The 20927-nt window shown below is 40.5% G+C and overlaps 2 protein-coding genes across 5 annotated transcripts; both read right to left on the bottom strand.

Moving 5' to 3' along the window:
* Positions 1-867: 867 nt before the first annotated feature.
* Positions 868-11553, bottom strand: smarcd2 (SWI/SNF related BAF chromatin remodeling complex subunit D2). The gene is made up of 13 exons (XM_004575433.5): positions 10967-11553; positions 8383-8582; positions 6137-6179; positions 5930-6052; positions 5212-5331; positions 4408-4503; positions 3881-3982; positions 3621-3782; positions 3301-3398; positions 2950-3085; positions 2725-2847; positions 2074-2175; positions 868-1869 (listed from the first exon to the last, which is right to left on the bottom strand). The coding sequence occupies exons 1-13, from the start codon at positions 11117-11119 to the stop codon at positions 1816-1818; spliced, it is 1512 nt and encodes a 503-aa protein (XP_004575490.1). The 5' UTR covers positions 11120-11553; the 3' UTR covers positions 868-1815.
* Positions 11554-13703: 2150 nt separating this feature from the next.
* Positions 13704-20196, bottom strand: atxn7l3b (ataxin 7 like 3b). 4 transcript variants are annotated; one of them, XR_013099867.1, is made up of 10 exons: positions 20073-20196; positions 19404-19452; positions 19195-19318; positions 18926-19058; positions 18619-18790; positions 16947-17047; positions 16822-16844; positions 16647-16692; positions 16167-16394; positions 13704-14604 (listed from the first exon to the last, which is right to left on the bottom strand). XR_013099867.1 is itself a non-coding variant. In XM_004575437.3 (9 exons), exons 3-9 carry the CDS (start codon positions 19243-19245, stop codon positions 14525-14527), a joined length of 606 nt encoding a protein of 201 aa, XP_004575494.1. In that variant the 5' UTR covers positions 19246-19318; positions 19404-19452; positions 20073-20195; the 3' UTR covers positions 13704-14524. The 4 variants fall into 4 exon arrangements, 3 of the variants coding, with proteins under 3 accessions (XP_004575494.1, XP_004575492.1, XP_004575493.1); XM_004575437.3 differs by lacking the exon at positions 16167-16394 and having other exon boundaries at positions 20073-20195; XM_004575435.3 differs by lacking the exons at positions 16167-16394; positions 20073-20196 and adding an exon at positions 19598-20018.
* Positions 20197-20927: the final 731 nt, after the last annotated feature.

Raw genomic sequence — 20927 nt, 5'->3', positions numbered from 1 at the left:
AGATGAGTTCACTCAGGCGAATCCATGGACTATCATGTTCACAGATGACGGTGTAATCTATAGTGAGAGCAGGGAGGAGGTAGAAGACTGGGGAGGAAAGGAATGAAGATGGTAGAAGCGAGGCGAAGAATACGTCTGTGAATAAAGGGCAGGCTAGTGTGACAGTAAAGATGTGAGGTAGTGAAGGTACAGGCATTTAAATGCCTGGGATCAAACATCCAAAGCAAACTGCATAGGAGAGGTGAAAGAGACGGTGCAGGCAGGGTGTAGTGGGTGGAGAAAAAAAAATCCAATATTCTCTTTAACTTTAAAAATAATTTCTATGTAACCAATATGAATTCTTGGAATACTAAGGAATTGTGTCTGTTAATATTGGGTCCACCTTACGATATAAAGCACCTTCAGCTGGCCCTTGTTGTGATTTGGTGCTAGATAAATAAAATGTAATTAAATTGAAAATAAGAGACCATATTCAAAGCATAATTAAGTCAGTAAACACATGCAAAAACGATCAAAGAATCTAATTCAGTTTTAAACGTTAGTCTGGCCTTTTCTTTGAACCAGTGTCACAATACAAGCCGAGACAGAGCTCTGTTAGTGAAGGGTGTTTTAGGGTTGGCTGTTATTTGAGGAGTGGTAAACAGAAGCTGTTTGAGTAAGACCAGACATACCTGTTGAAACGGCTGCTCTCAGAGGCACCTAAGCTTTGCAACCAGCCCCAACATGCACCTCACGGCATATCTGCAGCTCTCTAAGCATGCAATCGAGGGTGTGCGGTAGACGACATTATTACAACGGACAATATTCTATATAAATTCTTACCCCTCTGTAACAGGCTGAATGTTGTTAAAGAACACACAGTACGTGAACATTTGTAAGTATATTTATTGTAAAAAATACTCCAAATGTATAAAAGATAAAGGCTTTTGATTGATACACAACATGCAAACATTTAACAAAGATAAGCTGTACAAAAATAACATTTGTACACAACGTTTTTACCTCATCTTAAATTTTATGTGCCTTCTTCACCAAAGACATTTTGGCACAATGATATCTGTCAAAAAGGAATGTTTCAAGAACTTTAAGACTGATGTACAAAAAGTCAACAAAACAGCAAAGCTTTAACTCATGAAACTATAAACTGTACACAATATTTTGGCGCTTTTTTTTTCCTTTTTTAGCTGACATGCTGCAGTTACATTCCTATCAAATTATTAATAGCAGTTAACTTTCTTTGAAGGTATGGATCCGTCCAATCTAAAGAGCCTCAGCTCCTCTTCCCCTCGAATCACCCCACTAACAAATAAAAACGGCATGTAAACATTCACAAAATCAGAATGTTTCATTTCAACTTTCAAAAATGCTGCAAAAGCATTAAACGTATTATACACACTGGAATGAAATGCTTAATTCTACCATGCCTCCAGGAAGATCAGGCATTACTCTTATCTAAAAATTATGGCTTTTCAATGTAAGGGTAAACACATACCTCTTTCAAAACAGCACTCAAAGTGACAGTGAAAACACCCAAACAGCACCAGTGCTTAAACAGCATTTTGTACCAGAGACAAAACATATTACAAAAATAAAAAAGGATAAAGGTTATTTAAACAGGCTCAATATATCAGATACTACAAGGCAAAGATATTATTAAAGGTCATATAAGCATCACTTTGGTCCCCGAACTTTGCGTCAGTGACGATGGCTTTCTGAACATTTGAAGGTGAAAGAATTCTTTCCAGTTTCAGCTGAGTGGAACATTAACAACTCATGAGTAAACCTAAGGTGGCTGTGCCTCCTTTAGAATTGTACTTAGGTGAGTCGGATACCCAACACCTGCTCCAGCTCTTGCCTTCTCTGCTGCACCTATAGCAAAGAAGAGGTTAGACTCAATGGCAAAACCACAAACTGTATAGAAAAAATGGACGCTGTGACATCACACATTGGTTTTGAAATTTTGAGTTATCTTTCTAATTTTATTTTGTTGTAATGTTTTGACTTACCACATCTTGACATGTATAAGCTAACACTAGTTAGCACTAAAAAGTGTATTATTCACTGTCTACTTACTTTGGAGTAAACATATCTGCCCACTGCCTCTGGCACCCAGGGCTCATGGTAGAACTCGGTCCTCCTCTCCTCTTCTGGGTTTCCAGTCACATCTGTCATCAACTGAAAGAACAGAAATGCATCACTGAACACAGGGAACCAAAATTGAATGATTAAAGAAAAGGGGTTTCTATTCCCACATGCTAAGACGGTACTGTAAAGACTGATTCATGCACTGCCAAGTGACTGTAGTAGTACTGAGAGTCTGATGGATCAATGATTCACTGAGTCTGGTTCCTAAAGGCCTACATCTTAATCCAGGTGCTAACGTCTCTCCAGATGAGGAATGCAGCACAAACAGCTAACTGGTGTTTTTCTTTCAACTGAATACCAATGCTATGTTTGGACACAGTCCTGTGAACCAATGGTGCCTTTGTGTGCCCAGCAGTTAATTGTCTATGAAAGCTGGAAACATACTACCACTGCTCACAAAATAACTGCAGCTTTTTTAAATTAAATACAGGGAAAGCTTTGCAGGCAACTGTACAAATATGAGAAAAGCTCAAAGTGAGTGAAGATGATACAAATATCGTGTTACTAAACTATAACATGTTTTGCTGTTGTGTAGACAAGCACGTATGAGCATTTTAGAAGCTGGGGCATAGCGTCTACCTTCAGATCCCTGGACTGAGACTTCAGCCAATCCTTGATGAACTCCTGTGGATTATTGCTGAAGCTCAGCATGAAATCTCTTTCGGTCTTCAGCTGGTTAATGTACTCAATGGTTTCATGAATCTGTAGCGAATACAAACACCAGCAGCACATTTTCAGAATTAAATGGAGTATGCAATTTCTTTCCCCCTCCACGACTCTGGTGAAGTGCAGATGAAGCCTTACCTTCATCTCGAGGGCAGCGATTTCTTGCTGGTTGGTTGTAGAAGACAGGAAGCTGTTCATTTGACCCTTAAGTGGGTCGTCCACTTCCACGTCAATGTCATAGCATGCGGTCTTCTTCTGATCGTTGGGATCCACGCTGCTCGGGGGAGACACAATGACAGTTTGGAGAGAAGGAGTGATGCTGACAGCACACTTGTGTAAGCACACTAAGAAATAACAGGCCAAAGCATAAAGCTAAGGAAACTATCGTTCAGTATGAGCCTCACACACAGGGCTTTCTAATATTCACTGAGAGGCTGATGTAGCTCTTTTTTCAGACAGAAAGAGGTAACATGATCCAGGCTCCCCTACCTAATGACGTGATTGATAATAATGGGGTCAGGGTGCTGCAGCAGGCCCGCCAGTTTCATGGGAATCTCAGAGAACCTCATGCGTGGACAGCCGAAGATCTGGACAGGATTTAGTTAAAGAACAGGGCAAGTTAGACAACATAAGGGGAAAAACTTTTTTTCCTATTTGAGGTCTTGCAAAGGGCTACAAAACAACACCTCACAAAAATCATAATTGCTTGAATGCAAATCATTTAGCTGTGAAATTAAATACATGCAAAATGATGTTTCAGTGCCAAAATATCAAAGCGCCACGAGCCATTTCTAGCCATTTGCCATTACCTGTCTGAAATAGCGGTTGCAGTTGATGTACTCTTTCTCATGACTGTCCTGCAGCTTGTTGTTCTTGATGTAAAGCCAGAGAGCTTGCATGATGCTGGCTCGTGTCTGTGTGTGTACACCCAGAAGGCGAGCCAACCGTGGATCCAGTTTGTACTGAGGGGGCTGATCAAAGAAAAGCATCGGGACAAAGCAAATGTTGGTGGAAAAAAAGAAATATCATCAGGAAAAAATTTAGTGACGGTTGAGAAAGTAAGTGGCACCTGGTGGTCGAGCATGAGCAGAAGGGTGCATTTAACATTCACGTCTCCTGGCCTTTTGACCTGGAAACCATCCGTCTCCTGAGTGGTGGGCATTCTGTGCCACTGGAAGATGAAGACGTGATTTTTTTAAAGCAGATAAGCAGATTTTATTAACATGAAATTTACAAAACTACTTTACAACAATAATGACTCAGTGCCAGGTTAAATAAACCGTTCCATCGGCAGATCCCTAAGACTGGAAATTCTCACTTTCACCACTGTTAACCACAATTTTTCAGTTTAAAAAAAAAAGAAGAAGAGAGAATCTGGTTTATGTGTGGGATGAGTTCACACACAATAAGCCCGCCTACAGTCAAAAAAAAGAAAGAAGGATTGGCTCCAAACTTCTAGTGTTTCAATCTGAGCTCAGCTTCTTGACCACAGCTAAACAAGGTCGGTGCTGGCAAACTATTATCACGCTCTGAACTTCTGGTGTCATTGTGCCTACGATGTTCTGAATGGAACTGCAACCAAGGTTTATGTCATACCTCTACTAAGTGGTTATCAGGCCCGTAGAGCTCCTTATCAAGCTCAATCACCAGGCTTTTGAAGAAAGATGAAAACTTCCTCTTCTGCTTGCCAGCCTGGGAAGACAGAAAGCACGAAACAAAAGTGTCAGAAGGACGGAGCAGCAAGAAAGCAGTGTATTCTTATTGTGCTGTGTCAGTGTGCAGCTGCATTGTTTAGCTCTGACCGCATTGGGGGTGGTGGTGAAGCGCAAAACTGTAGACTAGAAAAAGCTGTCTTCACACCCCCCCCCCCCCCCCCCCCCCCCCCCCCCCCTTGTCTGCCCGCTCCCCAGCCCTGTCAGAGTCTGTTTGCTCAACACGACCCCTTCACTCCTTTCCCTCACATCCCTTTTTCTGTTGCTCCATGCAATACTCCTCCACATGCCTAAACCCATGAGACTGAGGAGAAATTTTAACAGACAAAAAAAAAAGAAAAAAAAAGAAAAAAAAGACCTCCTTCTCCTTCATGTGGCCCCAGATGACACAATGAGTCGAGCTAGAATTGATGTCGGGAAGGGAGGCTAGTCAGCTCATGGTATGCAACGGCCAGTGGTTTCAATTCCGTATTTCAAATGAGATCCTGAGTGTGTGTGTGTGTCAGCAGTTGTGGGGTGGAATGAGAAAAGCTGTAAACACACATCTGGCTGCGTAGTCTGAGCCAAGAACACTGGCCAACTCAAGTTTGAAGAAACACAATGAGAGAGACTGAAATACTTGCAGTCAGACCACACCGGGACAATAGCGAGAACACTCAAATGTGTTTTTTTTTTTTTTTAAACTTACTTCCTCCAGGAGTTTGCCCTCGACTCTCAGCTCCCAGGAGGATACCTTCTCCGCCTCCTCACCCTCGGGTTTGCTGGGAGTGTACGTGTTGGAAATGTAGATCCTGAGCTTGCGCTTTTGCTGTGTAATTTCAGAGGGACAAGCAGATGTATCAGGAATTCTGGCAACAATTGAGCCTCTCAAGCTCACTTGCCAAATTCACTCTCCAACAAAGACAAACGCTTCATTTCAGGCTATTAAGGGTGTTTACAATAACTTCATCCTTATGTATAAGTTCACATTATTAAGACCGGAAAACACTGCAACCTAACGAGGGATTCACAGGAAAAAGTTGTGACCGTTTTAACTTCACACCAGTCACACCGTTTGCTCTTCTCTGTGGCCGTGTCACAGTTGGATTAATTTACTGCTAATGCAGATTTTCCTGCTGCTAGAGTTGTTTTTGTTGTGACACATCTCAGCAGACCGAGTGTTTCTGCCACTAAGGTTAACGCTAACAGTTAAAATTGTAGCAAGAAAACACAAAGGTCGGATTTCAGTGTGGGAACCAACTGTCCTGCTGTTCTGTGGAAACTGCTTACACTGTGCTCCGCAGGAACTCGGATTACAGCTGAGATCATGTTTTACTGACTTCTCATTTGTTTCAGTGGACAAAGCCTAAAAATAATCTTCTCAAGGTATACTTTTAACTGCATGACAATGGATCAAGGACACATACCATAATGGGCTTTTTGATGGCTTCCTGAATCTCCATACGCTTTCGAGCGATGGTCTGGTCCAGCTTCCTCTCAAAGGCCAGGAGGTCCATGTAGGCCTGGGACTCCGGGACCAGATCTCGGATCTAGAAGACAGTAGCAGGTGAAGATTGAGGAAATACAGCCAACTGGGACAGCAGTGTGATTCAAGGGGGTCGAGGTTTTCCTACCCTCTGTGGCAGAACCTTGTCAGCCATCTTGCGCCTTTTTGCTCTGAATCATAGAGAAAAAAACAAGGAAAATTATTCAGTTTGGAAAGAAGACATTAAATGACCGCTTTAACAGTCTCTACGATGTGAAGGAGCGGATTTCTAAGAATATCTCAAACTGAGCTGTTGTTTTCCAGTGTGTGTGTGTCATCATTTTGCTTTCGGCCTCATAAGTATGACTTCAGTCAACCAATTTCACAGAAACTGGCCACACACCAACACATGATATAGGATCAAATAAAAGATCCCTTTCATTTAACCCGATTACCGGTAATTGGAAGACTTCACAGTGCGATAATATAATCTTGGCCAATGCGATATGTTAATCAAGTCCCCTGAAAGAGTGCTTCAGGTTTTTACTTACCGACTTCATTAAATTGATTTCGTTTCCTTAATTATACACTTCACCTTGGCAATGACTGAATTTAATTTCCATGTGATTAAATGAGAATTTAGGATGGTGGCACCATGACTCACTAATCTTCCTAGACTGAGATTATGCTAAGATACTGACTTTTTTTTATGAAATTAACCTTAAAAACACAACAGAATCATTGTGGACGAAGCATTACGGATGGCCGCATTTATGAGCGTGGCGTCACGGAGCAGTCTGAAGTCAAAAATACCCACTTGTGTCTGCTGCTTTGAAAGCAAAGGCCAGTCATGAGACGCTGGTATCCTCGTGTCTGTGTGATCTGAGCCGTGCTTTTAACAGTACAGCCACTTTACAAACAGACGGGAGAACAAATCATGAATGAAACGTTCTGTTGAGACAATGTAAATAAACCACAAAAGGGGAAAAAGTAAAAAAGATTTACTGCATTTTTATAGCTGGATGACTCCACGCATTTTGTCAGAGAAAATATTAATGGAAAACTCCCTATAGTGACCGTGTTTTCCTGTACACTCAGATTCATATCAGTACTCTTATTTTCACACAAAAATTACTTTATTCTAGTGAACTCTTTCCTGGAGTCATTAAGTCACAAATAATCCTAAAACGAATGTTAATGTTGGACTTGGCAGTGGGGTTGAACCTGGCTTTTGAAAACCTGTATTTACCTTTTTTTCTCCCTATGATGTCAGCAAGAGCAGATACCTTTATTATAGTCATCTCAGCCACACAGCTCTGGCTATGAGCCACTTCTGTTACAAGGGGCAGCCAATTATCAGAAAGTTGGCTTTGAGAGAGGTGTTAGAAACAGACTAGTGTTTATACAGACCTTTCAGTTTCCAGCTGAAGGACTAAAGCAAAGTATAAGATGAGGTACTTTTTGGATGCTCTTTAAGGGGTGGATGGATCTGCGTGTTTGCTTTGGCACAGATGCCATTCCTGACACAGCCCTCACATCTATCCAGTGTTGGGCCAGGAACTAGGAATGCACAAGTTTGTGACCCCTGAGGGTGCATTTGTGCATCTCCTCCCCATATAGAAGCAGGAATCTTGTAAGGGGAATGTGTAAACCACTACACCCATGGAGCCAGTATGCACAGTATAAGATGAGTAAGATTAAACTGTAAATCATCCAGAGCTACTCTAGAAAAGTACAAGACCAACAATATGGAGCTGGAAATGAGCACAAAAGTTTCTCAATAAAAAAGGGGGACATGTGACAAGCAGTCAAGTGCTAAAAAGAAAAATGGTTGCTGTTGCTTGATATTAAAATTAGGCTTGGCAAAAACTTTAGAGCTGAACCTATTTTATATCATTTCTAAGTTACTGGAAAAAAATACCTGGTAACAGTTTTAATTCTTTGAACAAGTGATTTAACTCTTTCCCCTATAAAGGCGACATCTGATGACCTCCCCAGCACCCGTAATCACAAACCTCAGTATTTATCAATAAAGATGTGCTTTGACAACCATTAGAACAGTTTCTGGGTTTTTCTAAGGGTCGCTACATAGGCAGAGACCACCCTCACTAACACTCCATCACTTGTGTAGCAAACCCAGTGATTTTCATCTATAAGCAGCAGTTCTGAAAAGAGTTTCAGCAGGTCACTACTAGCAGCTTTCAAGTGGTAAAGAGTTAATGATAAGAGGAAAAAAAGAAAACATTTTTGGATTTCATTTACTTAATGAATAATCAATAATAGATTTAATTGTTTTAAAGTCATGAAGGAGTAATAGCTAGTTATTTTAGATGGCAGTGAGGTCCAAACACTGGCAGTACCATCCCCTACATTTTGTCCCGTCTCCTCTCTTACCCTCGTCTGAGGCCTCCCAGCGCCTCTTGTTGCTGTTGGTGGTGCTGATGATGAAGAAACCGTTTCCTAGAGGCGTCCATGCTTGGGGGTCCCATGCCTGCCCGCATGGGAATGCTACTGCTACCATAAGAGGGACCAGGCAGCTGACCCCCCATTGACCCCATGGGGCCCCCCACTCTGCTGGATGGCATCCCAGGGCGCTAGAGAAAAGGAGGGAAACTGATTTCACAGAACAATTTCTCCATATCTACACAAAAAATTTAATATTTCATCTAGGACTAAAGGAAATCAAGGATCTGATTTATTAAAGAGATACAAAAAAGTACCTATTTAAAATAATAATAATGAAAACCAATGATGTGTGAAGCTGTTTGCAAATAAATTTCATATTGTATGATCAACTTATATCAAATTCTAGCTTTTTGGATCGGGTGGGTAAAAAGAATGCTCAGTGACATACAGTACTGTCACTTACACTGTTTGCTTTTGGTTGTACCACAAATATTGTGAGTCATAATATCCCCGTTAAAAACATGCCAAAAACATAACCCCACCTGCAGAAACAGTGCATTTATGTTTTTAAGCTCTGAGGTTTAATTATGAAGTTGTGCATATAAATACTGTTATGGTACTGCAGTGTTTATCTCCATCTACACAAAGCACAACCTCTTTCAACTTTAAGGTTTCACATATCAGGATATAATGAAAAGAAATCAGGTGCTTAGTAAGCTTTATAATTTGCTAAATATAACCTCAGATGAAATACAACACATGACATAATACACTGTGGTTTTATTTAGTGTTAAACAAAAATAATAAATAGAAATGCAGAAGCAGTAAAGTAACAGCCAGATGCTGCTAATCAAATGCATTTCATCAATTTATTAGTTTCAGGAAGTGTGAACACTTCTGTAACAGCAGAGGTTTTGACAGTTTGCTGGTTTGGAGGATTCAGGTGTGTTAACACAAAGACATCAATGATAATCCTTGAGAAGCAACTGCTGCCCATCAATCTGGAAAACCTTATAAGGTCATTTACAAACAATATGAATCCATCTGTCTAGAGTGAGAACTATTTTCTACAAATGGAAAGCATTCATGACAGTTGCCAATCTTCCCAGGAGTGAACGTCCCAGCAAATTCACTCCAAGTTCAAGCATTGCAAGAGCTACTTCTCAGGCCTCAGTTAGCATGCTAAATGTTAAAGTTCATGGCAGCACAATTAGGAAAAAAATAAACAAGTACGGCTTGTTTGGAACGGCTTCCAGAAGAAAGGCTCTCACATTTGAACAAACCACAAAACCTCTGGCGCAATGTTCTTTGGACAAGTGAGACCAAACTGGGGATATTTGGCCATAATGCTCAGCACTACATTTTGTGAAAACTAAACACAGCATAACAGCACAAACACCTCATACCAGCTGTCAAGCACGGTGATGAAGTCAAATGCAAGGCCATATACTTGACAGCTAAAGCTTGAGTGCAATGATCACAAGCACACAAACAAATCTACAACAAAATAGCTGAAGAAGACAAGAATCAACGCGGTGTAATCACACAAACTCCTCAACGCGTAAAATGCTTTGGCAGGATCTTAAGAGAGCTGAGCATAAACAAATGCCTGCAAATGCCGATGAACTGAAGCAATGTTGTAAAGAAGAGTGCACCAAAATTCCTCCTGATGTGAAGGGCTGATAAAGTCATACAGAAAATGATTACTTCACACTGTTGCTGCTAAAAGCAGTTGAACAAGCTCCTGAATCTTGAGGCGTGCTTAGTTTTTCACACACTGCTTCTGCATTTCGGCTCAGGTTTTTTTTTATATAAATAATAACACAGTGTAATAGGGCGTATTTTGTTACACATCTGAGGGTGTACTTATTTTAAGACCTGTTACTGACTAGATTTTTTTTCTTTTTAATTAGGTCTTTATATGTAACACATCAGTACTGTAAATAATGTATCAACAAATTGTGAGAATTCTCACACTTTGTCCAGTTTGTAAACATAAAAACAAAGTCTAAACCCAAATGGCTCCAACTGTCAAAACGGGGGGAACTGCGATGGTGTCTGTTAACTACAGGGGAAGCTGCAGATGGTGACAATACTGGCACGATATATGCAGGCTTGCCTCTGGGCAGATGGTGCTGATAAACTTTTGCTTTCACGCTAACTGACAGGAGGCGAAGCGGGCAACCACGTGATTTTCTTTTTCACACGCGCACAAAACGCTAAACGATATCAATTTGAATTAAACGTCCCACTACTTTTGTGAACCACTTTAAATGCCATAAAAGAAAAAAAAAGGTTACACTTAATTATTGCGGTAATTAATAAATAATTACACCCACTTCGAAGGCGGAAGTAGTGTCCACGCGGTGATATATAATGAGCTTTATGTTTGTTTGTTTTTATTTCCATGTCTCTCTGGCGACTATTTCAATTAGCTACTTTTATTTAAACACGAATTTTAAAAAAAGTAACGAAAAGCTTAAACAGACATGGGGGTGATCGGACAAATACCGTCACCCTCACCTTTCACTCAGTTTCTTTATTCGACACGGAGAAATCAAGCAGAACCAACCTGGGGGTATTGGGGAACGCTGCTCATGCTTCTGGGATATCCCCCCGGAGGCTGGGGCATTCCTTGCATCCTCATGCCCGCGGCAAGCCCAACGTTCATGGGGCTCATACTCGGATTCATCGGAGGACCCGTGAAGCTTCCCCTCGATGCCATCTTCTAGAGCCACAAGTGGTTAAAAGTGACGGGAACTTCAAACCAAATTCGGCCCAAATAAAAGTGCGACAGGCTGAAGTCTCCAAGTAGGTAGCTAACTAACTCCGGGTACTTCTGCTTAGGTCGGTTTCTGGTTTGACAGCAAGCACACTGTCAACAAAAAGCTAGCTAACGTTAGCTCACTTCCTACCGTTTCAAGTTCCGGGATTTGCTTCTACCTAGTGACTGCTCGTTTTGTGAACACACCAAGTGGGGGCTTGTCATCTCCCACTCGCGCCTTTACGACTGAACGACGCCACATAAACGATAACTAACAGCTATTACACCGTGAGGCGAATGAAAAACATGATAACGTCGTACTAAAGACAAACTGAGTATCTTGAGCAGATAGCTTGTCTGCACTCTAAAGCAAAACCAAGTACTCTCAACTACATGCTGCGTTCACAAACATCGGAAATTATGAAGTTCCAAATTTCAGCGCGCAATAATCTCAATTTTTTTCTTTTCGAACACCTTTAAACACATGCTAGTCCGAAGTCTTTATTTCTTTTGTATTTTGTAAAAGTATATATTTTCAATTATGTTTTATTTTCAATGCTTGATTTCAAATGTGACTTACAGAAACGTGCGCTTGGTTTTGTAATAGTGTAATTTTGTTTCTTGATCAGAAGTTCGAGACTTTTCTCAGTAGTGCCAAACTATAACCTGGAGTAATACTCTGCCTCCTGAACACAAATTTTTGGTAAACAGTAATGTGCTGAATCTAGAAGTCTTATGCCGCCCATCCTTATATTTTCCTGGGGGAAATGACGGAGTAAGGCAAGGCAAGTTTATTTATATAGCACAATTCAACAGCAAGGTGATTCAAAGTGTTTTACAGAGACATTAAAAAACAAAAACAACTAAAAAGCATGATTTAAAATGGGGAAAAAAATAAAGGAACAGTAGATAAAATCAGTAGTTAAAATGTACGTTTTGAAATTTAGTAAAACATTGCGAATTTGGTGCTTTATTCAAATGCAGCTGAGAACAGGAGTCTTCAACCTGGATTTAAATAAACTGAGTGTTTCAGCTGATCTGAGGCTTTCTGGGAGTTTGTTCCAGATATATGGAGCATAAAAGCTGAATGCAGCTTCTCCATGTCTGGTTCTGACTCTGGGAACTGATAAAAAGCTGGATCCAGATGACCTGAGGGATCTGGAAGGTTCATACTGGGAGTAGGCAATTTACTGAGACATATAGGGAAATGCAGGATAAAAGAAAAGGGAAAAAAAACAGAGGCTGTACAATTCTAGCGAGCTTGAAAGCCAACATGGTATGGCTACATTTATTCATCAGCACAGCATGAACTCTCTTAAGCAACTTAAATGCTCTTCAGGAATAGTTCTCTTAGCTATATGTCCCTCCAGTCTTCTTGAGGGACATTCAAAGCTCTTCTTTGTTTGGGATTACCTTCCTGCTAAAAAATGATGTCACTGCCAGTCAGACACTTCTCAGATTGCATTGCATGGTGGATCTAAATATGATGGTACTTTTCCATTAATTTTAAAGCGATCCCCAACACCATTTGCTGAAACACAGCCCCAAACCTCGAGAGAGCCTCCACCATGTTATACAGATGACTGTAGACACCCACTGTTCTACCACTCCCCTAACCTCCTCTGTACTGTCCAATTCTTGTGAAGTTTTGCATACCTCAGCCATTTCTCTCCATTTCCCTTCCTTAAGAATGGCTTGTTGATGGCCAACCTTCCTCTGAGGTTACTTCTGATGAGCCTTCAGTAAACGGTACATAGATCCTCTGTCAGTTTTTCTGGATTTTTTCTGTTTACTGTTCATCTGTTGTAGATATTTGTTTTAGGCTTGGCACTCCCCCCCCCTCTATTTGTCCAGTTTTTCTTGCACCTAATACCAAATTATGCCAAGTCTTCAGCTAGTAGCTCTTTAGAAACCAGCTTGTTGCTGTAATATACTCAAACTGTGTTATCTTTGGAATTATTTGTGTCTAAAAAAGTGCCACTTTAAAACTGGTCCTGTGCTAAGCTATCTGGTATATGCAGACATAAAACTGGTTCCTCCCGTGAGTTAAATGCCCCCTTTTATGCTTGAATTTAAAGAGAAAAAAAACATTCTCCCAAAGATGGTCAGGTACAAGGACTGAATATGAATATGAGTGACAAAGCAGCCCACATTTAAAGAAAAACTTTGAAAGACTTTCAGAAAGCCTTGAGAACTATTGCTCATCAAAATCTTTTAACCTATGGGCTACATTAATGCCTGTACTGCAGAGTTTAGGAAGGCTACACAAAACAACATTATCAGCTCCCCCTTGGCACAATGAACTCTGAATAAGAAGCTTGAACTGTATGAACATGGCTGTGTTTACAACATGACAGTTTTCTGAGAATATGACCTACAACCACACTAACCAAGATAATATTTAGCCCCACATCTAGCAACAGAAGCATGTGTACATCATCTGATCAACAGCACCCCCTGTTGATCAGTTAGACATTAATTCCATGTACTTGGTTGCCGTTTTATACATTTTATACTTTTGTTAAAATGAATGTGAAAACACAGGACAGATAACAAATCATTTATTTTGCTAGACAGATGAAACAAACTGAGCCATGATAGCAGCAATTCAACTATTAGAATATTTACACTATCACATCACACCAAGGACACATGTAACCCTTTACAATGTAAACACATGATACAAAGACATATTTCAATGCTAGAAAACAAGCAACTCTATCCCACCAAAAAATGAAGAAACCTGCTTTCTGCACCAAATACCTGCTTCTACACTTAAGGAGTTCGTGTCCTGAACATTGTGAAACAAGTTTCCACAGGTGAACGACAGAGATGCTTGTCTTTAAATTCTGTTTGAGAAATTCAGACAGTGAAAGGTGAAAATAAGACAAACCATTAGCAAGGATTGTCTTTGACATTATTGTTTTTTTTCAAAGAATGAGATTGTAAAATGTGAGGTAATATAAGGACATCCACTGTGTAATCATTTCTGTATTTTATGAAAAGAAAATACTGTAAGCGTACACCGTCTCTGAATGAATTACACTGCAGTTTACATCTGTGCAGTGAAATCATATTTGGTGACAAGTATCAGTCGAAAATGATAACTACATAAAATTATTAAAAAAAAACAAAACAAGTGTTGGTACAATGATTTTCTGAATAAAAATAAATTTGTCAAGTATAAGGTTGGGAGTTCTGAACTGCTTCTGCAGAGCAGCAAACACCACAAATGTTGCCTTTAACCATCAACGTCCATTCATTTCACAACATAAAGAACCAAAGGTGAAGTGTTGTTGGTCGTCCCGTGAGCGTGTCTCTGTGTGCATCTCCGCACACACGATGGTGAGAGAATGTGTGTTTGTGTTATTGAGAGAATGCCTCGTCTTTCATCAGCATGCGTGGGCTCTCCTGGTTGTCCATGCGACGTCTGGGACCCATCATGCCTAGAGGAACACACACGCCATTTATTTATTCAATCCAGACACATAATTGATTTCAACTGGTGTTTAGTGTCTCAATCACTACACTATTACTGGTTCTAAATTATATGTGCACCAGACAATTTATTAAGTACAGCTGTTCAACTGCTCATTAAGGCAGATATCTAACCAGCCAATCACATGGCAGCAACTCAGTGCATTTAGATATGTAGAGATGCTCAAGACAGCCTGCTGAAATTAAAATTGAGCCTCAGAATAGGAAAAAAAGATGATTTAAGTGTGGTTTAAAGAAAACAGAAAATATCCAATGAGCAGCAGTCCTATGGGTGAAAGTGCCTCATTGATGCCAGACATCTGGAGTATGGTAATAACCACAATACAGTTAAGGTACACAGAAGAGCATCTCTGAACGCACATGTTTAGCCTCGAAGCAGAAGACCACAGCGGATGCCCTTCCTGTTAGCTAAGAACAGGAACCTAAGACACATTTCCTGACCAAATTTGGACAATAGAAGGTTGGAAAAACATTGCCTGGTATGGTGAGGCTTAGTTTTTGCTGCAACATGCGTAAAAAAAAACAAAAACAAGAAACCATTGATCCATTCTACCTTGTCTCAACTGTTCAGACTTCTGGTGGCAGTGTAAGAGTGTGGGGAAATATCTCCTTGGCACAATTTGGCCATTATCAATGTGGACCAGAATCTCTGAGGAATGTTTCCAGCACTGCGTTGACCCTGTGCCATGAAACATGAGGGCACTTCTGTGCACAAATGGGGTTCCAACCCAGCACAAGAAAGATGTATTTAATAAAGTGGCCAGTGAGTGTATTTTGAATTATTTTTATAATATGCTAGCTAGCAGAAATTGTTAAGTTTTTTTTTTTTAAATATTTCTTTTTAGTTGTACACTTGGTTTATACCAGTAGGTGCCTGGGGGTAGCTGTAGCTCAGGTGGTAGAGCAGGTCGGCTACTAACTGGAAGGTTAGATCCCAGTCTGCTCTAGTCTGCATGCCAAATATCCTTGGGCAAGATACTAACCCAACATTAATAAAACATGGCATCACACGTCCATCAGAGTGTGAATGTGTATGAATGTTAGATAGGGAGCAATTAACAACTTAGAAAGTGCTTGGGTGTGATTGGGTAAATGTACAAGTTGTATAAAGAGCTTTAAATGTTCAGAGTAGAAAAGCGCTATATAAGAACCTCATGTTGCTACACTGTGAAGTTTCTTTATTCTACAGAACCAAACGTTCTACCGCATCATACTTTGGTGTGGTAGAAATCTTATGAAGTCAGGGATGTGACACATATAGAGAAAGCAAAACAGGATATCTTTATAGCCACCACAGTCTGAAGCCAAACACCTTTAACACTTCATTATGCGACCAAATATATGGTCATAGTTTCCTGTTGAATTACACTCATTAATAGTGGCTAATAAAATCAGCTGACGTTACCACGTAGTTGACATTTGGGACAATAAAATTCACCACTTCACTTTATTCTATTAGACATAGATTATTAGGGAATTCTTGTGTAATTTTGCCCTTGAAATCACTTACATGGGGATAGACTGGTAGAAGCAGCAGCTACTTTTGGCTGCTCCCTTATTTTTAAAGGGTTGCCAAGCGGGCAGCTCTGCATGCTTGGTTTGGCAGATTTCTTTTTTCTTTTTGATGCAACCTCAAAGGGATTTGTGTCTCCTCCTGCGATCGGGCTGAGGAGTTTTCATTTGTTAGGCGAATGTGTAAACCACTACAGTATGGACTGTACTGACAGATAGGCGTAACCTGGAAACATAATACCTTCAGCCAGACCAATATAAGGACAGAACAAAACATGTTTCATACACTGTAATGTGAAAATGATTCTATATGCTGACTCTGCTATGCTTCACTCTGGTATCCACTGTTATAAAGTGATCTGTGGGTAATTTAACTAATAGTATACATATGACAGCATATAGCAAAGCTGCACTGTTTTAAGATCTGATTACATACAGACAAGCTCCAGCAGGAAGTTAAAATCTTGTTTTCACTCACTGTTCTTATGCTTGAATGATTTGGATCTTCTTGGTGAGTTTGGATTCTGAGGTGGAAAGACAAAATATTTTATTTTTGAGTTTTTACATGCAGACAAATGCTGGGGCTATTAAAGCAGCAATGCCCAACATGTTTGTTTAGTTAAAGTATAAGGTTTGATGAAAAAAAAAAGTACCTTATCAGATTTCCTTTTCTTGGCTGTAAAAGAAAGATTTGTTTTAGAGATTTAACTCAGAGTTAACAAATATTAGTCACATTTAAATTTCACGCATGCGCAGCCCAAGACTACGAGAGCGTCACCTTTCTTTTCTGCCCCATAAGACCAGTCGTTATCATTGACGTCATCATTATCCTCTTGGTCACTCTCTGACTTGTTGTTGGTGTTGTTACCAGTGACTATTCTGTAAAAGAGGAACAAGCAAGGTATTGCACACGCGCACACACGCACACACACACGGAGTGAGTCAGCATTATTCACTGCAAATAACAGTTTGATTATGAAACAAACCGACTTCAGGCTGAAACTGATTTTTTTTGTTTTCTTGTTTCTGGAGTTCATAAGATTATCATTATTCACTATGCTGCAGGCAGCATAACGCCTGCAGCATATTTAGCTTATATAGAATACTGTGCAAAAGTCTTGAGCCCCCCCTTTCCATTTATGTTTATTTTGCTAGGAAGATGAGGGATAGGTGCGGTGATTTAATGAAACATGGAAACAGAGTATATAAGGTATATATAGAGAATATGGGCAATTCTAATGAGTTTCAAGTTTATGATATGCCTTTTTGTTCTGTTCTCTCTCAAGATGATCGCACACTGCCTCGACATTGAGGTCCTGGCTCTGGGAAGGCCAATCCATGACTTACCGGTATGGTGTTCCGTTGTGTGTTTTTATATCCGGGTATGCTTTACCTGCACTAGCAGTGTGATTGGGATCATTGGCTTGCTGTTGCCAATTATTTTCCAGATATTATTGCATGATGAATCAATATCTGGGTTTTTTTTTTCCCCACAGTGGTGACAGGGCCTCCAATGTGTTTCACAGATGGCTGTAGAAACTCACTGCTGTGCCTCTTTCCTGACCTCCACAGCGCATACTCACAATTTCACTTATGTATATATTACTCCATCAGACGTGTTTCAGTGGATTTTCAGTCCAGTTCTTGTGTAATTTTGCATGTCTCAGCCTTTCCTCTCTGTTTCCCTTCATTAAGAATGTCTTCTTGACAGACAGCCTTCCACTGAGTTCATTTCTGAAGAGGCTTGGATGAACAGGTCCTGTTTCATCTCTTTGGTGTACATAGTTTTTTTTTATTTTTTTAAAGGTCTGCCACTACTTCTTTTGTCCTCCACTTGTCCAGTTTCTTTGACACAATGCACATCACCCCAAGATATCCCAAGTTTTTGGATAATAGTGCTGTGGGAATCACTGTGTTTGTGCCAAAAAAATAAATAAATTTTGGTTTGTCAAACTGTGTTTTCTTTGGTGTTTTTGTAGATTCAAAAAGTAAAACTGGAACAAACTGCAAATTGTTGTTACAGGTTCCCGGTTGCAAAAAGTAAGAAATTAAAATTAGTTCATTGCCAAGTTGTCTTTTATGTGTAGACACAACACTGGTTCTGTCCTTAAGTTCGGCACCTTTTATATGCTTGAATGATTCACAGGTCAGTGTTAAGTAACTTAGCAAACAAAACTAACATTCCTTTAAAAATGGTCTAGTTAAAGCAGCCAATGTACAAAGAAAACCTTTGAAAGACCTTCAGAAAGCCTGGAGTTTCAAATATATGAACCATCTCTCAAAACCACTTAAAAAAATGCCAAGAACATGTGGCTCCTTGGAAGCCATAGTCAAACACCTTGGTTTTCAGATTCATAAGACAACACGGTGAAAACATTTGAGATTACCACAGCCTCTACTCACACAGAGTCTCAAATCAGCTGTGTTGGCTGCTTTTTTAATGCCCATACCTGCGGTTGGCTATACGGCTGCTGTTACGTCCCATCCCCAGACATTTCTCCAGGTGTGGAGCAAAGCGTGAGGCAGCAATACTCCGGCTACAGTTGGGACATACACACTCCTTGTTTTTCCACTGGTTGTACACTTGGCCAAACACATCCAGTCCTGGCTGGTCCACAATTTCTGGAAGTCGAAATAAAGTCATTTGATTTATACGTTAATTATTCTCTGGTGTACACTGGCTGATATTGAAGAAACAACTCAGCTTTACTTGGCTGAAGAAGAAAAGAAAGAAAAAAGAAAAAAGTCTGTGCTCACCGAAGTCCCTCATACTTTCTTGGTCCGTGTCATCCAGGAAAAAATAGCCCTGCTTTACTGCCCGGTGGACCTCAAAGCAAAGTCCCAGGCAAGCATCCTCCACTAGGTCAGACAGGATGTCCTGAGCTAGGGCCTGGCAGGGAAGAGAAAGACACACAGTGTTGCCTGATTGCTTTATTGTGTTTTTGTTCTGAAGCAATTCAGCCACACGTGTCTGCAGATACAATGTGCATTTCCAAGTCTACCAGAAGGCTTCCACGCCATTGTACCTCCAGCTTGCTGTTGTCCAGGCTGGACACTGAAACCTCCTCCATTTTCATTTGCCAGAACTACCAGATGAGCAGACACTGCTGTGGTCATGCTGTAGCTCAGCAAGCATTGGCCAAAACAGGGCTGCAGCGGGAGGGATACATAAGTAAGCAACACGGTGGCAAACAATGAATGCAAATCAGTCTGTGGGTGAGATGCGTGGACTTACAACTGCACGTTGAACACTGCCAGGGAGTCACTTCCCAACGTTTTAAAACCTGGGGAAAAAATGACATTAACTTGGCATGGTGGGTGTTTTTCCCCCTTTTAAGCACTGCAACAACTCAAAAAACCAACCAAACAAACAACAACAACAGACGAAAGAAGGAAAACGTGACGCTACAGCGGTGCTCCGAGTATTACCGTGTAACGAAAGTAGCTTAGCCCTAACCTTGGAGAAGAAAACAAAGAGCTTGGCTGTGAATGGGCTGCTTGCGAGATGAATTGAAAATGCCAAGAGGTTAAAGGAGAGGCGGTATCGTACTCACGACCCCCCTCAACAGCACAACTACACAACACGCACAGCTACTAGCCAAACATGCTAATCCTGTCACATTAATTAGAAGCTATGCAACACATTTAGTTGTGACTGGCTGTGTTATTTTATTATGTTGCTGTTTTTTTCTTCGACGCTGGAGAAACAGAGTAACAACGAGGCTCTTCCCCGAACCCCGACACCGCTGCTGCACTGCGGCTGTGCGCCTTTCAACTCCCCGTACAAACACCCAGCAAGGGTGGGAGTGAAGGGACAAAGCGACGCCCCAACCCTCACATAAAGCTCACCGACGGATAATAAAGCAGCCTCAACCCAAATCCCCTATTAATTGTGTTTATTTACCTGTTTCGGCAGGCACCCATCTTTACATCAGAGATCAGGCAGGAGCAATCGATCGCTACACGAGTTCCCACCAGCGATTGCTTCCTCTGCTCTTCTAAACCAACTCCAACAGAGTAGTGATGGGATTTCCGACTCTTTTTAGAGAACCGGCTCTTTCGCCTAAACTCACTAAAAAGAGCCGGCTCTTCAAGTTTATTTGTTGCTTTAATTAATTTATTATTAACAATAATATAAAATTATGCACAAAATGAATTACTAATGTAAAAAAAGTGGTTTATTTATGTTTATATAAAAATATATGTAGTGGCCTCTAGAGACAAAGCACATACAAATTCCAAAGCAGGTACAAATTCCAAAACACATTTCTAGCGTTAACTGAACTTCCAAGACAGAGCTACCATAGATCACTCAAATTACACAATTGAAAGCATATGTGTATTTGTGTATTTATACACAAACACTGATATATATTCAAATAATTTAAAAAAAAAAAAAGATTGTTTACCTGAAGCGGAAAAAAGTGTGAGAGAGAGGGTCAGAGAAAGAAAAAGAAAAAAAAAACAACCACCCACGGCTCGCATCCTGCACGTCAAAGATCCGGCTCTAAGAGCCATTTCGTTCGCGACACATCACTACAACCGAGTGTTTACCTCCCAGGGCAGCATGTGACTGTGTTTCCCCCACGCAGCTTACCAAAGAGCTACACTGTGCCTTTATTTCACTTTTTCCCCCACCACCCCTCCTAGTTTTTGCCCGGTTATTTGAATTTTACAGCCAAGATTAAACAAATCTTTAGGCAGACTTACAGCATTTATCGCAAAAACACGTGGGACGTAATAAAAAAACAAAAAAAGG

This window comes from Maylandia zebra, linkage group LG8 (genome assembly GCF_041146795.1).
Source record: "Maylandia zebra isolate NMK-2024a linkage group LG8, Mzebra_GT3a, whole genome shotgun sequence".
NCBI classification, from domain to species: Eukaryota; Metazoa; Chordata; class Actinopteri; order Cichliformes; family Cichlidae; genus Maylandia; species Maylandia zebra.
The sequence above is the reverse complement of the archived record's forward strand: the minus strand, read 5'-3'. Positions and strand labels throughout refer to the sequence as shown.